Source organism: Oryx dammah, unplaced genomic scaffold (assembly GCF_014754425.2).
Source record: "Oryx dammah isolate SB20612 unplaced genomic scaffold, SCBI_Odam_1.1 HiC_scaffold_16, whole genome shotgun sequence".
Classification (NCBI taxonomy): domain Eukaryota; kingdom Metazoa; phylum Chordata; class Mammalia; order Artiodactyla; family Bovidae; genus Oryx; species Oryx dammah.
This window is the reverse complement of record NW_024070200.1, coordinates 34,286,087-34,307,167: the sequence shown is the minus strand read 5'-3', so window position 1 is coordinate 34,307,167 and position 21,081 is coordinate 34,286,087. Positions and strand designations below refer to the sequence as shown.

Genomic DNA, 21,081 nt, shown 5'->3' with positions numbered 1-21,081 from the left:
TGAAACAAAGAAATTAAATGTCTTTTAGCAAGCCACTGAATTGGTCCCAAATGAATTGGTACCACATAATGTGAGTCATTTTAGCAATTTCCTCCAGGTTAGATTGTAATAATACTTTGTACTGAAGCACCTTCTACAAAAGGATACCAAAGAACCTCACGTGTGTCTTCACAAGGCTTGCTTTTCTGCAAAGTCAGGAGGTCTAGAAGGGACTGGGGCTGCTGTTGGCCCTCTCTGCGGGTGGAGGCCTAGGCAGGACTTGGACACAGGGAGGTCAAGGGCATGACCACAGCCTGGAGGTAAATCAATGGAGGAAGCTAGTAACGGTGCAGATAGACTTTCTTCCAATCGGAATGTCTTCCAAAAGACTGAAGTTAAAAGGATAAAGAGAGAGTGAGCCTTCCAAAAGACTGAAGTTAAAAGGATAAAGAGAGAGTGAGCAAAGAGGGGAGGATGTGGACTACTGATATTCATGAAGGATGACTATCACAGGTTTACCAGAGAGGAAAAAACAATCTCCCATTTCACAGTATTCTTATGACCTCACCCTCTGCTACTTTAGAAGTAGCTTCACAAAAAATACTTGGCAACACATTTAATTTTTGCGTTTGGCTGATTGTCAGGGGGTTGAGATTTACTCTTCTAATTATTTATATCAACTGTCTATCTCTGAAGCTAGGATTCAATTTGGGAAGATGTATATGTGTGCCCATGCATGCTTTTACTAAACGGAGGTCTGCAAAGAAAACTTATTTGGTGTGATATTTTCAGCTTTTGTTAGAAATTATAAATGCTTCTAATAGTACTCACCAGCTAATAAGTTCCTTGCTTCTTTTAAGTTTTAAGACATCAAAAGAAAAGTACAAAATATTATAGTAAACTTATATAGTTTACCCTATAAATTCTACAGAGTTTCCTTGAACTGGATCATCTCCCTAAGAGGATTCAGAAATTCTTCTCTGGTAAATCTCATCTCCCTTTTGACACATACTGACAAAGATCATTTCCCCCACCAATAGCCTGATTTTCTATCTCCCTGGGAAAGCTTTAGCAGGAGAATTTAAGCTATTTAAATCAGCATAAATAATCCCAAAGTCATCCTATGCTGCCATGTAGAAGCTACAATACACATGGCTTCAGTCGGCTCAATAGGTAGGAAGGAACAGAAAGGGTCCTGATGATCCAGGCAGCTTAAAAATCAATGCAACACAGCGGGAGGCTGAGAATGTATCTGGGATGTGCAGCTTGCTTTCTTGTTTCAGAAAGACAAAGCACAGCTTTTATATTTAGCATTTTTAATCCTCTAAAAAACCGAACTCTCAGACTGAAAATCTGGATCCATGTTGAGTGATACAAAATCAGGAGCTGTAATGAACCAACTTCATTCATTCTGACTACAATGTAAAGGCTTCAGGACTATACTGTTCTATGTCAATGAGGCAAGTTGCAATTGCCATGAAATACAATTTGTCAAGAAGCCCGCACTTTCAAATTACATTAAATAAATAACAGTAACAACATCAAAACCTCCAAAAATCAGATATTGAGAACTGAAGGCCATTTCCTAAGGACATCATGAGGGCGTCTCTAAACAGTATGTCTTTGTGAAAAGGAAAAAGACTTTAAATGTATTATCTTTTCACAGTATGGTTTACACAGTACTTTATCTGGACAAATCAATTCTTGATAAAAATCCAAGCTCTTTTCAAAACCAGCTACCATAATTTGGGACAATGACAAAGAAATGTTCATGAATTCACATTAGTTTTTAAATAGGCTTTTACTTAGGTCTTTAATCTCAAATTTTTATCATTCATACGGTAATTCTAAATAATCAGCCTGGAAACAAGTAGTGGGAGAATTTAAACTGTAGCTCAGAAAGTAGATTTCTATCTGTGATTCTTATTTGTTTTTTTGAATGCTGGTGATGGCTCATGCAGAAAATTACCACACAAAAATCAAAAATCAAAGACTGCTGTTTCTCCTGATAAATCCAATTGTTTTCCATAATACAGATTTATGCCTCAGGATACAGAATCTTAGCCTTCAAATTAAGAGTAGCTAAGAGCCTGAGTGAAACCAACCTGCTTGACTTTTATTTCCAACCAGGAACAATAGGATCTGATATCACATTAAAATGTCTTCTTGCTTAATATCAGGAAAAAAAAATACGGTTTAGACTTAGCTCAATATATCATTTGGTCCAAATTTCATATTCAAACTACCAAAAAAAAAAAAAACCCTTAAAAACACACATACGAATACACGCACACACACAGAAAAAAAATTGAAGCTGATACTATGCAGCATTTCTTAGCAAGATTATTAGGGAAATGTATTAATATAAACACACCATCTTTTCTCTCATATTAACATCTGAAAAGGAAAAACAATCTAAATGTCCATAATTTGGTGGGGGTTGGGAGCTGGAGAAGCAAGCGGAGGTCCGGAGTTTCTTGTAAAAACTGCTGAACAAACTTCAGTTTCTCTTAAGAGGTCTCTGGGAGAGGCAGTTTCTCAACATTTGTGCTTCATGGCAAGCTAAGGAGAGAAAGGGACAAATGTGAGATGTTATCAGCAGTGGGGTGAGTGCATTGTTGCTTCTTTCCCAAATCCACGCTGAGCAGCAGCACCAATATTTTATTTGCTGCGGCAGATCACCACTACTGTTTGCAGTGGCGCCAAGGAAACGTGCACCACTCCCGACACAGCCCACCGAGCTCTGCAGCTTTACTCCTCCCACAGCACTCTTGTTGGTGCAGGTGTCCAGGGAGGGTGGTGCTCTATGGCATTCCTCCTTGCCACTGAAGAAGGAAACGGAAGAGGCGAAGTATAGGCAGAATGAGTGACCCACCCTAGCATAGCAACAAAGGCGTCTGGGCTTCCAGGTTACTAGTTATCCAGGAAGACCACTCTTCAGTTTCGAGTATTTACTGACATCTCAAAGTATTAAAAATCACCAACTGTAGAGAAACAATCTGCAGTAATCCACGTAATATCCTGGACGTTCAACCAGGTTCGAGGCCCTTGACAATTAAGACTGCATAACCAACCAGGACTGAACAATAGATCAAATTCAAACCTTGACTTGCTGCTCCCTCTGGTATTTGAAAAATGTGCTTCATTGAAATGTTAGATCTTTAAAAATGGAAACACCAAATACCACTGTATCATTAAATAGTTTCCCAAGCCCAGCTGGAGCCCATGATGATGTATTTAAGGAAATGTATGCAGGTACAAAACAGAAAATTAAATCTGACATTGCCTTCCTTAGCCAGATCCTTTCCAAGGAGCCGGTACACTGACGTGAAGCAGGAGGCAGGGTGGAAGCTGAATTGTGATTCCTTGGGGGTCTATAGTGTTTGATATTAGGGATTAATCCCTGGGGTTGGAGCTGGACTGGAGGTAGTTACATTGTTAAATTAATCTCTACCTGGGGGCTTTCCTGGTGGCTCAGATGGTAAAGTATCGGCCTGCAATGTGGGAGACCCACATTCGATCCCTGGATCGGGACGATCCCCTGGAGAAGGGAATGGCAACCCACCGCAGTGTTCTTGCCTGGAGTATCCCATGGACAGAGGAGCCTGGCGAGCTACAGTCCATGGGGGCTCAAAGAGTCGGACACCACTGCCGTGCTAAGTGCTGTGGGTTTTTGCCAAGAAGACGGCAGTGGCTCCTAACTCCTGACCTCCACGAGCTGATAGCCCAGGAAATACAGTGGGTAGAAATGGCAGATCCAGGACTCTTCCTCTGATCCGTCCCACCTTCAGCCACCTTCTGAGCCCCTCCACCGTAAGGTCTCCACTTCTTGCTCTGTCTCTAGTTTTAATACATTATTTAGCAATGCGAATCATTCAAATCAACACAGAGCTGTTAAGTGTTGTGCATAATGAATACCAACCATAAATATTTGATCAGAGCTGCTGTCTTGTTGTTCACTGAGCTATTACCTTCAGCTACTGGGCTTGTGCCAATTTACTCAGTCATTCATCCTCAGCAGCGAGCGTGCTGCTCCTCACACCAGCCCGGTTACCTCTCTCATGCAGCTGGGGTTGGCGCTTAAGGGGAGCCCCAGCCGGGTGGGGCGTGCCAGCTCAGTTTCACAGAAATACAGCTGGTTTGGATGTTTTGCTATTTGAGATATTTCTGCATAAAGTGGTATCACTTCCATTCTACCTCATTTTGGTTTTTTTCTTTAATTTCCTGGGAGTTAGAAACTTTAGAATATGGAAGGCAGGTGCTTTCCATAAGCACAGATGTGTTTATGACTTTTAGCTCTAAAGTCACAAGCGCTCTGTCCCTCAGTTTCCCTCGTGTCTATGAAAGTGAAAAGTGAAGTTGCTCAGTTTGTGATCCCATGAACTATACAGTCCATGGAATTCTCCAGGCCGGAATACTGGAGTGGGTAGCCTTTCCCTTCTCCAGGGGATCTTTCCAACCTGGGGATCGAACCCAGGTCTCCTGCATTTCAGGAGAATCCTTTACCAGCTGAGCCACAAGGGAAGCCTGTGTCTATGAATATCTCCAACTCAAATGCTTATGAATTAATGTAGAGGGAAAGTTAAAAATTTCCTTTTGCTATATTCTGTTTTATCTCATGGAAAGCTTTCTCTTTCAAAGCTGTGTAAATGACTCCATCTAAATAATAATGATAACAGTAATAATAACAGAAAATATTCTTACTCATAAAGAAAGTCAAAGTGTTAGTCCCTCAGTGATGTCCGACTCTTTGCAATCCCATGAACTGTAGCCCACCAGGCTCCTCTGTCCATGGGATTCTCTAGGCAAGAATACTGGAGTGGGTAGCCATTCCCTTCTCCTGGGGATTGAACCCGGATGTCCTGCATTGCAGGCAGATTCTTTACCATCTGAGCCACCAGGGAAGCCCATACAGGGGGATTCTTTAAGAGGCCTGGACTCTTGAGGTCCCTTCTGGCTCAGATGCACAGGGAGCAGATGACTGGAGTAGGGACAGAGGCAGTCACTCCCTGCCAGGGAGGGAAATGCCACTTACCACTCGCTCCCCCACAAATGTGGGCTTGTGCAGAACAGGGCAGATCACTGTTCTTTCCTGCGGGAAATGTCATCTGAGGATGCCTAGGTGTGGGTATCGCTCTCGCCTGCTGACTCACCAGCGGAGGCAGGCATCAAAGCACGGCACACACTGCACTGTTGTGCTTTTTGAAGTCGCGGAGAGTGACCAGGCCTGCTTTGTGGCTGAGCTGGACTTTCCTAAGGTCCGAGGCTGTGCCAAGCTCATAGCTCAGGAAGGAACCACGCTTCCCAAGCCAGGCTGAACAGAGCTAGGGGAAGAGAGGGGTGCAGAGGCATTTCCATCATCTCTACAGGAAACAAACACCCACGTATCTTGATGGCAGGGTCCTGCAAAAGTGATCCACTCTCTAATGTACCTGGGTAAGCTAAAAAAGCCAGAAATGTTCTTCTATTGCAATCCACCCAGAAAGCGTGCCCTCCTCTCCAGCCGAGGTGGCATGTCCTCGTTCAATCAGGGAGCCCAGAGGAATGCTCACCCAGAACTGCCTTGGCAGGGCTCTGACATGAGCACTGTGTCCTGACTTCTAAACACAGCCTATACTTTCTGAGTCAACACAGCCACGTTTGGGGTGGTGGAAGGCCCGGGTTCCACTCCTGAACTCTCCTCACCAGCAGGCCTGGCGGAGGCTCGGCCAGCAAAATGACATCTTCATGGTCAGCCTACGCCATGGGACAAATCAGGAGTCCTAGTCCCTGGGAAAATAGCCACACCTTATCTAAAGAGGTCAACCTCCTCGTTAGGAATACTGCCAATGCCGGTGATCCATCAGCGTACATCCCCAGGTTTAGAAAGCTGCAAGTCTGGTTATCATAGTAGTGTCTCTCACACTCCCTCAAACAAACTAACAGACACTAGTGGTGCCCCCACCCTTACGCCACTCACAGAAGGGGAAACCAAAGTAAGTGGAGACTGCCTGCTTCCTGCGTCTTCTCCATGGAAGAAGGTAACTAGCCGGCGCCAATCCTCCCAGTGGTCAAAGCCAGAGACCCCTGTGCCTTTGGTGGCCTAATCAGTTTCTGTTCTGATAGGTCCTCTTCTTAAGGGCTGCTCTGTGTTTAGAAACTGTTGGCACTGCATTCAGCAGGAGGCCCTCCCACCCCACAGTGGAGGGCACAGATCTTCACCAGCCGTCCCTCCCCATCCCTGTGCTGGGGTCCTCAGTCACATTTCTCCAACCCTCCCTGCCAGTGCTCATCATGAGACAATGGATTAGAGCAGGCTCAGCAGAAATCATTTCTTATGGAAACAATTATAATTAATATCAGTTAAGGTTTACATGCACCAGGTACTGTGCTAACCGATTTATAGGTCTGAATGCATTCAATTCTCTCAACACTTTAGGAGAAAGGCACTATTATTAGGTAGAAGTCCTTACTGATGAGGAAACAGGGGCTTAGGGAAATTAAGCCCCTGCCCAAGGTCACTGCGGAGAAGGCAATGGCACCCCACTCCAGTACTCTTGCCTGGAAAATCCTATGAACGAAGGAGCCTGGTGGGCTGCAGTCCATGGGGTCGCTAAGAGTTGGATACCACTGAGCGACTTCCCTTTCACTTTTCACTTTCATGCATTGGAGAAGGAAATGGCAACCCACTCCAGTGCTCTTGCCTGGAGAATCCCAGGGACGGGGGAGCCTGCTGGGCTGCCGTCTATGGGGTCGCACAGAGTCGGACACGACTGAAGTGACTTAGCAGTAGCAGCAGCAAGATCACTGAGGTGGTAAATCAAACAGCAGATGTTAACTACATACCATGCTGCCTTCCCAACCACCTGGCACACTTGGCCACAGTATCGGGGAGACCCGGTGAGCAGGGCCAAGAATTCTGGCCATCTGCTTAGGTTGTCCAACCCCAGGTCTGCACGACCTTCTCGGAGGTGGGTGCTGACACAGATGACCTCCAGGTGTTGTCTACTCTGCATCAGGAAGAGCGATTTCAGACTTCCTTGGTAACCTGGTTTGTTGTCTAATCAGTAACCTTAACTCTTGTTTGAGCAGAATGTTATCAGGGCACTATTGAGCATTCTTTTCTGTAGGACAAGACACAAGAGTGAAGTGCTACAATATCACCCCCTTCCCACAGTTGAAGACAATTCAAAAATAATTCCCTTTAGCCTTGAAATCAACACTGTTTCCGTGTTTCCCTAGACTCTCACTGCCCTTCCCTCCCTTAAATCACTACAGTTGCTGTTGCTATGAATGCAGTTCTGGTGGTGGTGGAAGGGTGGGGCGTTCTAGCTTCTCCACGCCATTTCTCTACTATGAAGGCTGCAGAAGGGGTGAAGGCAACCATAATTCTGAGCTCGTTCCCTCTGTGACAACCGTGGCAAACCAGGCTCTGGCCCCCAGCAGGGCTGCAGAACAGTAAGACGCTGTGAACCACAAGACAGGTCTGAGCAAAATGGGTGCAAGGGAAGGCAAGATGCAGCCCCATGGATCTGGATCCACGGTGGGGCCTGGGCTTAAGCTTTGGGAAGGGGCCAGCCCAGCTCAGCTGGGGAGAAGGTTCCTGTTACTTTCCGGTTGTCCTTTTCTGTTTTCTCAGCAAAAGTGGGCTTTTCCCTTGAAGCAAATTCATTTTTTTCTTCCCCTAAAGGTCACCTGAAAAGCCTATCTTGAAAGGCCAGATCATGTCTCTGACACGCTAACTATTATCAGCAGACGTTTCTGGGAACCCAAATTCAAATCACCAGCCAGAAAAGAACTGCCCTTTGATCCAAAGCACAAGAACAGTAATAAATCCTCTTTATCACCTGACCAACAGGGCCTCTCTTTCCCGTCGTTTGTGACTGCCTTAGATAGCTGGCTGCCAATAACAACTTTCCTTTCTGAAAGGCGCATCATTTTCAGTGTGTGAGAGAATGTGTATACCTGAGGTATGTGTGAAAGGCCATTCTCTGCACCCGGAGGCCGGTGGAAATTTTGCAGGCAGCTCTGTATCAGTCAGCCTTAGAGGTCCAAGGCCTCTCTGCAGGGGACACCAGCCCTGAGGTGCCCTGGGACTAGAGTTTGCTTTTTATATGGTAAAGAGATAAGAACACAGGATGCTAGGCTTGTGACCAGAAAGGAACAGCATGGAAAAGTAAGCACAAGAGCCCATAGTCCTCTTTCAAGCCCTGGCCAACAGAGGAGGGATATTCTGAGACCCCCACCTACATCCTGTTCCCTGAAACTAGAGCCTTAAACTTCTGGGTAGGACCTAAAGATGGTCCACAATTCCCATAGATATGGGGTCAGAGTCAGGGATGAAGCCAGCAGAAAGGAGATAACCAAATACGTAAAAGAAGAACTCTTCCACCGCACACACAACTTATGAAGTAGCAGAAGGAAACTGTACACAGGGGCAAAAAAAGAAAAAAAGGCTCAGTTTTGTACCTCATCATGGCAACCATTGGAGAAGGAAATGGCAACCCACTCCAGTATTCTCGCCTCGAGAATCCCAGGGACATAGGAGCCTGGTGGGCTGCCGTCTATGGGGTCGCACAGAGTTGGACACGACTGAAGTGACTTAGCAGCAGTAGCAGCAGCACGGCAAACATATTGATAGAAAGTTTTGGGCCCCGAAGCTCCCTGACCACCCAGAGCTGAGTGCTCCGCTGTGCGGAGAGACCCACCTTGTGCGCAGTTTCCGCAAACTGCTGGGCGCTGTTCTTCAAGTCCTCCGTCTTCTCTTCTGCACGGCCTAACCGCTCCCCGCGCTCGTTCAAGGCCTGGCTCGCTTTCTGTACTGCGCTCGTCACGCTGTCAGCCGCTGAATGGAGGATGCTGTTTCCTGAAAGAGGACAGCAAAAGCATCAGAAACTAACTTGGCTGACCTGCAATAACAGTATCCCCTCCGCGAGTGCTGCTAAGTCGCTTCAGTTGTGTCCAGCTCTTTGCAACCCCATGTGTAGCCCACCGGGCTCCTCGGTCCATGGGACTCTCCAGGCAAGAACGCTGGAGTGTGGCCACGCCCTCCTCCAGGGGATCTTCCCGACCCAGGGATCGAACCCGGGTCTCTTCCGTCTCCTGCATTGGCAGGCGGGTTCTTTACCACTAGAGCCACCTGGGAAGCAAGCAAGATGGGTCAGACTCTGGAAAGGCTTGGAGGGTCTATGAAACGAGTCGGCTTTCCTTCTGACTCGGACTGACCAGCGCACTTAGAGGAAGAATACCCACTGCCTGCAGGGCCTGGGCAAGTGCTGAAGGCTTTTCTGCACGCTGATGCTGATAGCACTCATTTCCATTCTATTCTGTCTAGTGGGGCTCAGAAGGATGGGGTCCATCTGGATTTAGGAACTGATGGAAATCCTAACAAGTGCAGAGAATGAGGCAAGTTCAGTGAGACATATCTAGATCATATGAGCATTTCCTCTTGAGCTGGGTTTAAGTGAATCACCACAGGAAAACAGGATGCTGAATGTCCCTAGATACAATGCTCTGTATTCCTTTCAACTCTTCCCTTCCATTCTACCCCTTCCTCCCTAAATGTACGGCCCCATGCAAGAAGCTGTGGATCAGAGTTCACAGGAGGTATGTCAGTTCCCAGCCTTGAATCCCAAGCCATGGCCTGGTTGGTTGGTCAGTCCTCTTTGCCTCTAATCTCAAGTATATGAAATACGGGGCCTCAGCCCTGCGCAGAGCCTGCAGGTAGAAAATTGAGGGCAGCCTGCCCTAGAAGGGACTCAGCACTCCCAGACTCATGAGCGATGACACCGAGAAAGTTGAAAACATCATCACATTTCAGATGGTTATGCATCCCTGACATCCCACATACCAGGACTAGAAGAGAGAATTCAGCAGTGAAGAAATGGCAGATTCGTAACCCACTGAGACCTAGCAACTTGCAAAATTACAACCAAAGGAGATTTATAGCTGTATTTTGTTAACACCGAGTGTAAGATATTTAAATGGCATTTTATGTAATAGCTTTATGTCTTTGAATAAGTTTATTACATCATTTAACTTTGTATCTGGAATGGATACATTGAGCCACAGACAGCTTTTAATAGAAATGTAATTTCCATGGGTCTCAACTGCAAAGGTTTCCTGATTTCTCCTCTGTGGGAATGGCCTATGGTTTGTGGAAAAGGATCTCAGGCAAAGAAAGTGCCTGGCCCAGAGGAAGCACTTTGTAAATTGTTTTCCATTTTTCTTCTTAAGGGGTGGATTTCAAGGGCTTTCACCATGCACTAAGGGGAGGAGAATGGAATTAACTAACTGCTACTCAGATGCATCACCCAGCACAGGAGCCAAGATATGTCAGCACAGATTAGTAGGGAACAGAAGAGATGTGGTTCTGGAGAAACTGAGTAAATACGGGGTTGGAATGGAAGGCTGAGGTCTTCAGAACAGATCTAAGAGGAGAAATCTGGTTTCCCTTTGCTTTCATATCATGGTTATGATTATAGCCCTGGCCTTCCCTGGTGGCTCAGATGGTAATGCCTGCAACTGCATGAGACCTGGGTTCGATTCCTGGGTCAGAAGATCCCCTGGAGAAGGCAATGGCAACCCACTCCAGTATTCTTGTCTGGAGAACTCCACGGACAGAGAAGCCTGGCAGGCTATAGTCCATGGGGTCACAGAGAGTCAGACAGAACTGAGTGACTAACACTTTCACCACTGCTTAGCAGCTGAATAGTATTTTGCAGTCAGAACACATCTTTACGAATATTATCTCATTTGATTGTCACAAAAATTTTACTGAGAAGGCTGAGGCTAGGTGAGGTTCGGTGACTTCCATGAGATCAAATCACTAGGGAAGTGACATAACGAGCCCTAGAACCTGGTTTCCCAATGACTTTTCCTTATTCTGTACCTTCCTCTTTGCAGGTATGGTATCAGTCACAGAAAACCATCACCATGACAGAGTTGTGAGCAGACCAGCATAGATAGGTTGTGACAAGTTATTTCCCAAGGTAACACCTGACTGTTTCTGTCATAAAGATATTCTTTTTGGTAAATGAAGAGTTATCACCTAAGCTGCATTGCAAGCCAAGTACTCCCTAGCAAGAAGAGGCCAAAGAGATGGAATGAGAAGATGGAAAAAGAACTGAAGGTGCAGAGGGGTGGGGAAGGGGGCACAAGAAATTCTCCTTCCGTTTCTTCTTCCTTCTGCATGCCCACAGCTCAGCAACCAGAAGCTAGAGAAAAGGGGGTGGGGCATAGCCAGGAACACCTACATTAAACCAAAGGGACTTTTAGAATTAGGTACCAAAAATTTGGTAGGGGGCTTGGTGGCTCAGATGGTAAAGAATCTGCTTATAATTCAGGAGAACCAGGTTCAGTCCCTGGATCGGGAAAATCCCCTGGAGAAGGGAATGGCAACCCACTCCAGTATTCTTGCCTGGAGAATTCCATGGACATAGGAGCCTGACAGGCTACAGTCCATGGGGTCACAAAGAGTTGGACACAACTGAGCGAATAACACTAGGCACCAAAAATTTAAGAGGGCATATAACCATACTGGATAGTGTTTTCCCATCAAACTGACCCTCGTGATGCCCTCAAAGTTAGACTCTCCTTGAATGAATCTGCTCTGCAAAAGCCATAGTGCATTCCTGTCACGACTTCCTTAACTTTGTACAAGATATCAGGTCAGTACTGCACCCAGTTTTATATGATACTGTTTAACCAGCAGGTGTTATAACTAAAAGAGAACCAAATGCTCTCTTCATTATTCAGTGATGACACCGCCGACCACTATCAATAAATAAATCCACCTTCAGTTATTTTCGGCCATGAGGATGGATTTGAAAAGTCTCATCACCCCAGCTGAAATGTCCTCTCCTGGCTTCAATTCTACCCATATTCCAGGCTTGGTGAAGCCCCATTGCCTTTCTCTAGCTTCAAGTCAATTCCACTCTCAACTTCCTGAGAACTGTCTCTAACCGCCTTAGGTGACTGGTCAAGTACAGTCATGGGCAGTTCTTCCACCTCATTTCTTCACCTGTAGATGCAGTGACTTCCGGGCTGGATTATCAATTCCCCTAGGGCGCCCTTTGACCCTGCTGATCATACCCTATATCTTGAATCTTCCTCCTGCAGGTTTCTTGAATCTTCAATCTTCCTCCTCCTGCTTTCTTACTCTCTTCTCTCTGAGGACTTGCGAATGCTATAACCCCAGGGTTCTGTCCTTGGCCCTCTACTCTTGCTCTTTCTGCAGACTCTCCCTTGGACAGTTTTACTCAGCTCACAGCTTTAATGACTAAATTTCTGTTTGTTTTTTTTCTTCCCTAGGTTATGCTGCTGAGACTCCAGATCCATGTTTTCTTACCAGGCAACTCCAGATGAGTCACCCAAAGTAGTCTTGAATTTAGTATATCTACACCTGACCCCATTATCACACCTGTTTTCCCTTTGGGGGTCCCCTGCTCAGTCAGTAACCCCACTATTCTGCCCACTGTACTCCTCAAATCAGAAATCTGGGAGTTGAGTCCGGATTTCTCCCTTGCTTTTACCACACACAGCTAAAGGTCATTTGCTGTCCAGCTTGCTACTCTCTGCCCTCTTTGCTATCTTCCTTATCTCTGTATATTGATCCAGTCCCTCTTGCCTTCGGAATTACAGCAGCAGCCTTCTCTCCTTAGGTAACCCCACACCTTTTCTGATCCATCTTCCTTACTGGAAACTTTTAAAAAGGCAAATTTGTTACCATCTTCTCACTGATTTCAAGATAAAAATGAGACCGCTCCCCTGCCAATCTCTTTCAGCTCATCTCTTAGAATCTCATCCATTTTTTCTCCTATCTAGCAATCCCCAATCCCATGCTTTGCCAAGTTACCTAAATTTTCATAGATGTATCACGCATCTTTTACCTGTATGTTTTCGTGCTTACTGCTACTGCTGCTTCTCAGCCTTCCCACTTACTTCTATGTGCTTCAATATACTTCAGAGCTCTTTCATAGGAAAGCTTGTCATGTCTAGCCCATCCTAAATCATTGTTGCCCCCAAAATACACATTATAAGACTGTGTCTATTTCAAATGGTGCATTTCTTATAATGCATGTAATTGTTAGGTATCTACTGTGAGTTCCTTGAAGCAGGGGCCTTTCTCACTTCTGTATTCACAGAATATAGGAGACACTAAAAAATGTTGGCTGACTTAGAGCAGGAAAAATATATCACCCTTCTAATGATTTCTCTGTGGCTTAGCAGAAGCTTGGACACATGATTGATGCTGTTACATGATCTAACTAGGTCCTAAAATCCTAAACTTGCCAAATGACTAAGGATTTAGTCTGTGTCTAATGCAGCTAACTATCTCACCTATAGGTGGTGTCAAGAGTTCAGTAAATTAAGTCAACAACAAAATGCAAAAAGGGGAATGCTTCTGCTATATTAAAGAGAGAGTTTATATTAAAAAACATGTTGTTGCTGCTGCTAAGTCGCTTCAGTCGTGTCCAGCTCTGTGCGACCCCATAGACGGCAGCCTACCAGGCTCCCCCGTCCCTGGGATTCTCCAGGCAAGAACACTGGAGTGGGTTGCCAGCTTTAAAATAAACAACTATAAGGTATAAAAATAGCAATAGCTTTTAAATCCAATGCAAAAGTAACAGTTGACTGAATACTTACTATGCTCTATGCACTTACTAAGATCTGTTCCTCACAACAACCTTACATGATGGCACATTTCTTGATCCTATTTTTATAGATGGGAACACCAATGGACACAGAGAGGGTGAGCAATGCACCAAGGATCACACAGTAAGTGAGGAGCAGAGCGAGGTTTTGCACCCAGGAAGCCCAGCCCCAGAGCCAGTTCTCTGACTTACTGTTATACTGGCTTTCCATGGGAATGTTCCTGTATCTGAGGTTAGTAATACAGTCTGCATTAACTGTATGGAATGGAGACTTCAGTGGAGCAGTTCCTAAAGCATTTCTTAAATCCACAATATAAAAGAAAACATCTTATTATTACAAGCTAAAAAAAACTACAGAAAATTTAGAATACATATTACTATAAGAAGGCAATAAAATTGTGTAACATTCAGTTCTTTAGAGATAACCTTATTTACATTTATAGTACATTTGGTTCTGGTAATTTTTCTGTATATATTTTTCTAAACCAGGGTTGAGACCATACTGTATGTTTAGTACTATATCCTACTGTGCTTTCCCATGTCATAAAAAATTCTTTGAAAATACTATTGGTAATGGCTACCTAACACTGTTGTGATTTATTCAATTGTTTCCCTTTTTGATAGTGAGTACATGTCCAAAAGTGTTTGCTCTTTCTTTCCTTCCCTCCTTACGTATTTATTCCTGTTTCACATGCACACTATTATATTTCAACTTCGGTATACAGGGCAGTGTGCTCATCATCAAAAGTTTACTTTCCATCTGTCACCATACAGATGACCCCCTTTATCCATTTCACCGTCCTCACTGGTAACCACTACTCTGTTCTTTGTGTTTGTTTTTGTTTGGTTTGGTTTGTTCATTTATTTTTCTAAAAAATTTTAACTTAAATATTCCACATAGGAGTGAAATTATATTGTATCTGTATTTCTCTGACTTATTTCACTTAGTGTAACACCTTCAAGGTCCATCTGTGTCGTCACAAATGGCAAGATTTCATTTTTTTATAGCTGAGTTCCATTGTCTACACACACACACACACCCCATATCTTTTTTATCCATTTATTCACCATATCCTGGCTTTATAAATAATTCTGCAATGAACATAGGAGTCATATATCTTTTTGAATTAGTGTTTTCATATTCTTCAGATAAGTAGCCCGCAATGGAATAGCTGGATCATATGGTGGTTTCTTAATTTTTTGAGAATTCTCCACGTTGTTTTCCATAGTGACTACATCAATTTACACACAGCAACAGTGCATAAAGAGCTCCTTTTCGCCAACTTCTAACTCTTACTTCTCACCTCTTTGAAAATAACCCATTCTAATGGGCATGAGATATCTCACTGTGGTTTTAATTTAAATTTTCCTAAACAACTAGTAGAATTAAGAAAAACAAGCCCATTTACCATTGCAACAGAAAGAATAAAATACCTCAGAATAAGATTAACAAAGGCAGTAAAAGATCTAGACATTGAAAACTGTAAGACCCTTTCAAAAGAAACTGAAGACACAAAGACAAGGAAGGATACTCCATGCTCAGGGACTGGAAGAATTACACTGTTGAAAAAGCCGTTAGAGGAATTTACAGGTTAAATGCAAGCCCAATGGCATTTTTCGCACAAACAGAACAAAAAAAATTCTAAAGTTTGTATGGGACCACAAAAGACCCCAGATGGCCAAAGAAATTCTAAAAGAACAAAGCTGGGGGTATCCCAGTCCCCGATTTAAAATTATACTGCAAAGCTATAGTAATTGAAACAGTGTGGTGTTGGTAGGAAAACAGACATACTGATCATTGGAAGGAAACTGAGAGCCCAGAAACAAATCCATACATACATGAACAACTTATTAGACAACAAAGAACATGCAACAGAGAAATGACAGTCTCTTCATATAAATGGTGCTGGGAAAACTAGACAGCCACATGCAAAAAACTGAAACTAGGCCACTATATTATACCATAAACAAAAATCAACTCCAAATGGATTAGACTTGAATGTAAGGCCTGAAACATAAAACACCTAGAAGAAAACATAGTATGTTCTTTAACATTGGTCTTAGCAATATCTTTTTGGATATGGAAACAAAAGCAAAATTAAATGGGACTACATCAAACCCAAAAGCTTCTGCACAGCAAAGGAAATCATAAAAAAAAAAAACCCACAAAGATAATTTACTGAATGGAAAAGATGTTTGCAAATCATAGATCTGATAAGTTAATACAGAAAATATGTAAAGAACTCATACAACTTGATAAAAAACAAACATTCTGATTTAAAAATGAGCAGAAGTTCTGAATAGACATTTTTCCAAAGAAGACATACAGATGGCCAGCAGGCACATGTAAAGCTGTTCAGTATCACTAATTATTTGGAAAGTTTTATTTTTTAAGATAAGGCTACAGTTACTTTCTTGCATTTGCAACCTTTGTCCATATCTGATAATTCCTAGAGATTAAACTGCTGGTTTAAAGGACATCTATGTTTTTTGAGGATCTTGTTGCATGCTGAAAACTGCTTCTCTGCAAGACTCATTCAGGGTTGAGAACTATTCATTTGAGTGCATGCTACGTGCATGCACTGTTATGTTGACAAATTGGCAGAATGCCTTTCAGGGCGTGATTCACATTTTCTGATCTTAGGTTTCCTCATCTATAACATCTACCTCATGTGGCAGTTGTGGAAATGAAGATGAAGATGTACACAAAGTACCTGCAGGTGCTCAATGGATGTTTGTCCCTCCACCTCCATAAGACCACATTTGCTCCCTAGAACTTTGGAAAAATTGCACCATCCCACACATTTGTTTGCATGTCTCCTTCTCTGTTATCTTGGGGTTAAGTGTCTTGAGTCTCCTAGGAGACACTTGGATCTTTGTATACTTGCAGTGTGCAGCTAAGTGTGCTGATCACAGCAAGCTGAACACAGGCTCATTAAATCAAGGTGTGCATTGAAAAGAAGGATGCTTAACTCAAAAGTTGGGGCCCATGATATTGTGCTGAGTTAAATCTGGAAATAAAACAGTCTCCTGAGGCAGATAGAACAGTTCTCTCTAAATAGGCAGGAAGCATATTAATACCCAAATTTATGCAAGCAGTCTGAGAGAAGGCTGTCAACCTCTGCAAATAATGTCAACTACTCTTTGAATTACACTCTCTGAGAATAGAGCATAGACCAGTCTTCACTGATGTTGCATTCACATCAGTTCCACTCAATACGTGCTTTAAAAAAATATTATGCTGGCATTTTTTTATGTTAAGTGAGAAGACTTTTCTCAGAAAGTAACTTGAGATAAAGTGCTAACATTGTATTCAGTTACTGTTTGAACACAATTAAAAGAAGCTTATATGTATAGGAAAGTGAGGGAAAAAAGAATATGGTATATTGAAAAGCAACAACAGAAGAGAAAGGAGAGGAGGAAAGTTGTTGTTGTTGTTTTTTTTTAAAGCACAGAGACCACACCAACAACTATAATTTCTTTATATCATTCTAGACTTCAGCTTGTATTTTGGTAATCAAAACTCTTAATTCTACAGCGAGTAAAGAGGTAATTTAAGTAGAATTTTCATCAGCTACTTCCTACATCAAATACATATGTAGATATTTGAAATATAAAATGCTCATCATATTTGGAGAGAGCAGGAAAATCATCTCAAAAATAAATGATTGATAAACCTATGGCAATCTATACTCAGAGCTGAGGAAACATGGTTATCCCAGGACACTCTTTTAAGACTGAAATCTGATAATAGTTTTGCATGGACTACTTGTATTCTATAATCAATCTAACCACTGAAGAATAACTGTACAATAAAGCCCCATTTGTCCAAGCTAACTGAAAGGAGAACTAATTGTGAAAAAAAAATGGATTTGGGTTTTAATAAGATAAAATACTGGCAGGGAGATCAAGTATATGAAACTGTTAATAGGCCAGGAACATTAATAACCTTCATATTGTATCATCAAAGTATTCAATAATAATTTATTCCTTGAGTAAACAGTCCTTCTAGTCTATTCTTGTCTACAGTATTAATTTTTTTTAACCAAAATATTTTTAAGGTTCACTTAAGTCTGGTCCAGTATTAGTGACATTCAAATTAATTTTTTTAGATACCAATCTATAGGATTCATCGGATGCTTTTTCTTTCCCTTTTTTACTTCCAATCTTCATTGCTCAGCATCTCTACCACGAGAACTCTAGCTTTTACCATATAAACAAAAGACAAGAAAAGTCATACGGAAGCTTGGTTCCCAGAAGGCAGGGTTCCTTCTCAGTGCTAAAGTTGCTCTGAACCATGTACACACCATTCTGCTTCCTGAGATGAGTAGGAACACCTCAATTTCCATAATTCAGTTTCCAAGGAGGTTTGGCTGACTGTGACTTGTATTAAACATTTCATAAATGAACAGCAATTTAAATAATAATGATATTAACATCTACAGAGTGATTAAATGCAAAGTCCTACCTAGTAAAACAAGTTGGATCTTAATTCACAGACTCCATTAATTACCTGAGAGCTTGGGTAAATTACCAAGTTCCCAAGTTCTTTCTACAGTACACCAACTAATCAATATTAATCGCGTAGCTGCATCTCAATGTTGAACAGCCTCTAGGATCCCCTTCTGAGATGGGAGATTCTTCCAAACTATTAAATTTCATTCATACTTGTGTGGTATTAGTGACTCATCAGATAAATCTTATTACAAATCCAGGTTATGATCCATCATAGCAACTTTCCAAAAGGAACAGTTGTTAACCCATGCTGGACACTGAGGCAGTGTGAACATCAGTTGCAGAAACTGCTGCAATTCACTGAATGGTTACATACTGTGTGCATGTACAAGAACTATATTTTTACCCTAGTTTACAATTAAGTGCTCAGGAAGGGGAGATAGCTTGCTCAAGATCACCCAGATCTTGACCTCAAAGCTCATTTGTAAAAATCATTTTTAAAAATAAAAACTGTACATATTTAAGGTGTACAATGTGATGATTTGACATACATACACACAGTGAAATGATAACTGCAGTGAAGTTAATTAACATAGACATCTCCTCACATAGGTACCATTTTTTCCTTTTTCATTTTTGTTGTGGTGAGAACACCTGAAATCACTCTTCCAGCAAACTTCCAGTATTCATCTAAGTCCTCAGACTATGCATTAGATCTCTAGACTTATTCATTCTACATAACTTCAACTTTGTACCTTTGGACCAACACCTTCCCCGTTCTCCCACCTCCCTGCCTGTAGAAGCAAGACACAGAAAGGAAAAAACCCACATGACTTCACTCATATTTGGACTCTAAAATAGTTGAATACATAGTAGCTGAGGGTTGACCTCAAAGCTCTGAAAACAGTGTGCAGTGAATGACTTTATGAAATGCTGATCTGGTTCCTTTATTGCAGAACTTTGGAAAACTTTTAATATTCTAATGTAAGTTGTTAACCAAAAGGAGGTAGTGGTGGCAGCAGGAAAGATCTGCTAGCAGAATTCCCCAGCATATTTACTTACAGGATCCTTTTGCATAGTTTGTTTTAGTAGGGTGGATTTCTACAGAATCTGTTCTGGGAAACGCTGCAACAAAGTATATGGATTCCTAAGTTAAAGGAGGAAAAAATAAATAAATCCAGGCTGTCTTCATCAATTTAGCAATAGTTGTACAAGTCATATAATTACATTGAAAAGGCTTGGTTTATAGAGGCAGCAGAACAGATATAGCATGCTGAGTGGCAGTTCCAGAATTATCTTTTGTCTTAAGTTGGTGGCTAATTTCAGGGACCATGAAACTTGTTTGTTTCCTGCAGCTGGATGACAAAGAAAAATGGACTCAGCACTCAGGAATACTTTGTAAACCCATAAACTCAAAAGTCTGCTTGAAGGAGACCTTGGAGTTATCTACTGCTGGCACTACCAAAGGGAGAAGAATGGACCGACCATTCTATTAGCCAGTTCTCTTCTGCTGGCAATGTTAAAGTAGTTTAGTGGAACCTCAGCTTGTTCCCAGGTCACAGGCATGCACTTACGACTCAGGAGAAAGCCCAACGGCCCCTCCCTGTCCTATAAAAGATATGAGTTCATACCCTCCTTTCAATTCACTGTCCCAATATTTTCAACAGCAAGAGTTAAACATTAAGGATTCTATTCATGTCCTTGAAACACTTAAAATTCAGGATATGTAAAGAAGTTCACCAGTCTTTCAGCATTTGTTTAAACTTGGTCCTTAAGAACATGTTCTTCCAAGAGTTACAGGGCATCATAAGAATGATTTCAAGGACATTTCTTTTGGTTCTCTTTTCTTCTCAGAAGGGTGGGTGAAATGCTATTCTGAAGTTAACCACCTAAAATGGCTCTAAATTTCATAAAACTGAATTTGTTCTCTGTCTTTGGTATGTATGGCAATAAACCAAGTATGATCCGCAGCTCTCAGCTTTTATTACAGTTGGAAGTGAGTACCTTTTACTTTAAAAACCATAATTTCAAGTCCTGATACAGGACTGGAAAAGGTCAGTTTTCATTCCAATCCCAAAGAAAGGCAATGCCAAAGAATGCTCAAACTACTGCACAATTGCACTCATCTCACATGCTACTAAAGTAATGCGCAAAATTCTCCAAGCCAGGCTTCAGCAATACGTGAACCATTAACTTCCAAATGTTCAAGCTGGTTTTAGAAAAGGCAGAGGAACCAGAGATCAAATTGCCAACATCTGATGGATCATTGAAAAAGCAAGAGAGTTCCAGAAAAACATCTACTTCTGCTTTATTGACTATACCAAAGCCTTTGACTGTGGATCACAACAAACTGTGGAAAATTCTGAAAGAGATGGAATACCAGACCACTTGACCTGCCTCTTGAGAAACCTGTATGCAGGTCAGGAAGCAACAGTTAGAACTGGACATGGGAACAACAGACTGGTTCCAAATAGGAAAAGGAGTACGTCAAGGCTGTATATTGTCACCCTGCTGATTTAAGTTATATACAGAGTACATCATGAGAAACACTGGGCTGGAGGAAGCACAAGCTGGAATCAAGATTGCTGGGAGAAATATCAATAACCTCAGATATGCAGATGACACCACCCTTATGGCAGAAAGTGAAGAACTAAAGAGCCTTTTGATGAAAGTGAAAGAAGAGAGTGAAAAAGTTGGCTTAAAGCTCAACATTCAGAACACTAAGATCACGGCATCTGGTCCCATCACTTCATGCAAATAGATGGGGAAACAGTGTCAGACTTTATTTTTGGGGGCTCCAAAATCACTGCAGATGGTGATTGCAGTCATGAAATTAAAAGATGCTTGCTCCTTGGAAGGAAAGTTATGGCCAACCTAGACAGCATATTAAAAAGCAGAGACATTACTTTGTCAATAAAGGTCCATCTAGTCAAGGCTATGATTTTTCCAGTGGTCATATATGGATGTGAGAGTTGGACTATAAAGAAAGTTGAGTGCCAAAGAATTGATGCTT

At 42.4% G+C, this 21,081-nt stretch overlaps 1 protein-coding gene across 3 annotated transcripts in view; it reads right to left on the bottom strand.

Moving 5' to 3' along the window:
* Positions 1 to 1,761: 1,761 nt before the first annotated feature.
* Positions 1,762 to 21,081, bottom strand: part of STXBP6 (syntaxin binding protein 6) — a 262,455-nt gene continuing 243,135 nt past the window's right edge. For 2 of the 3 annotated variants that reach the window (XM_040257207.1, XM_040257205.1), the window contains 2 exons: positions 8,667 to 8,824; positions 1,762 to 2,541 (listed from right to left, as the gene is read on the bottom strand). In XM_040257207.1, the coding sequence (XP_040113141.1) occupies positions 2,518 to 2,541; positions 8,667 to 8,824 (182 nt within the window). In that variant the 3' untranslated portion in view covers positions 1,762 to 2,517. The other variant, XM_040257206.1, reaches the window with a different exon arrangement.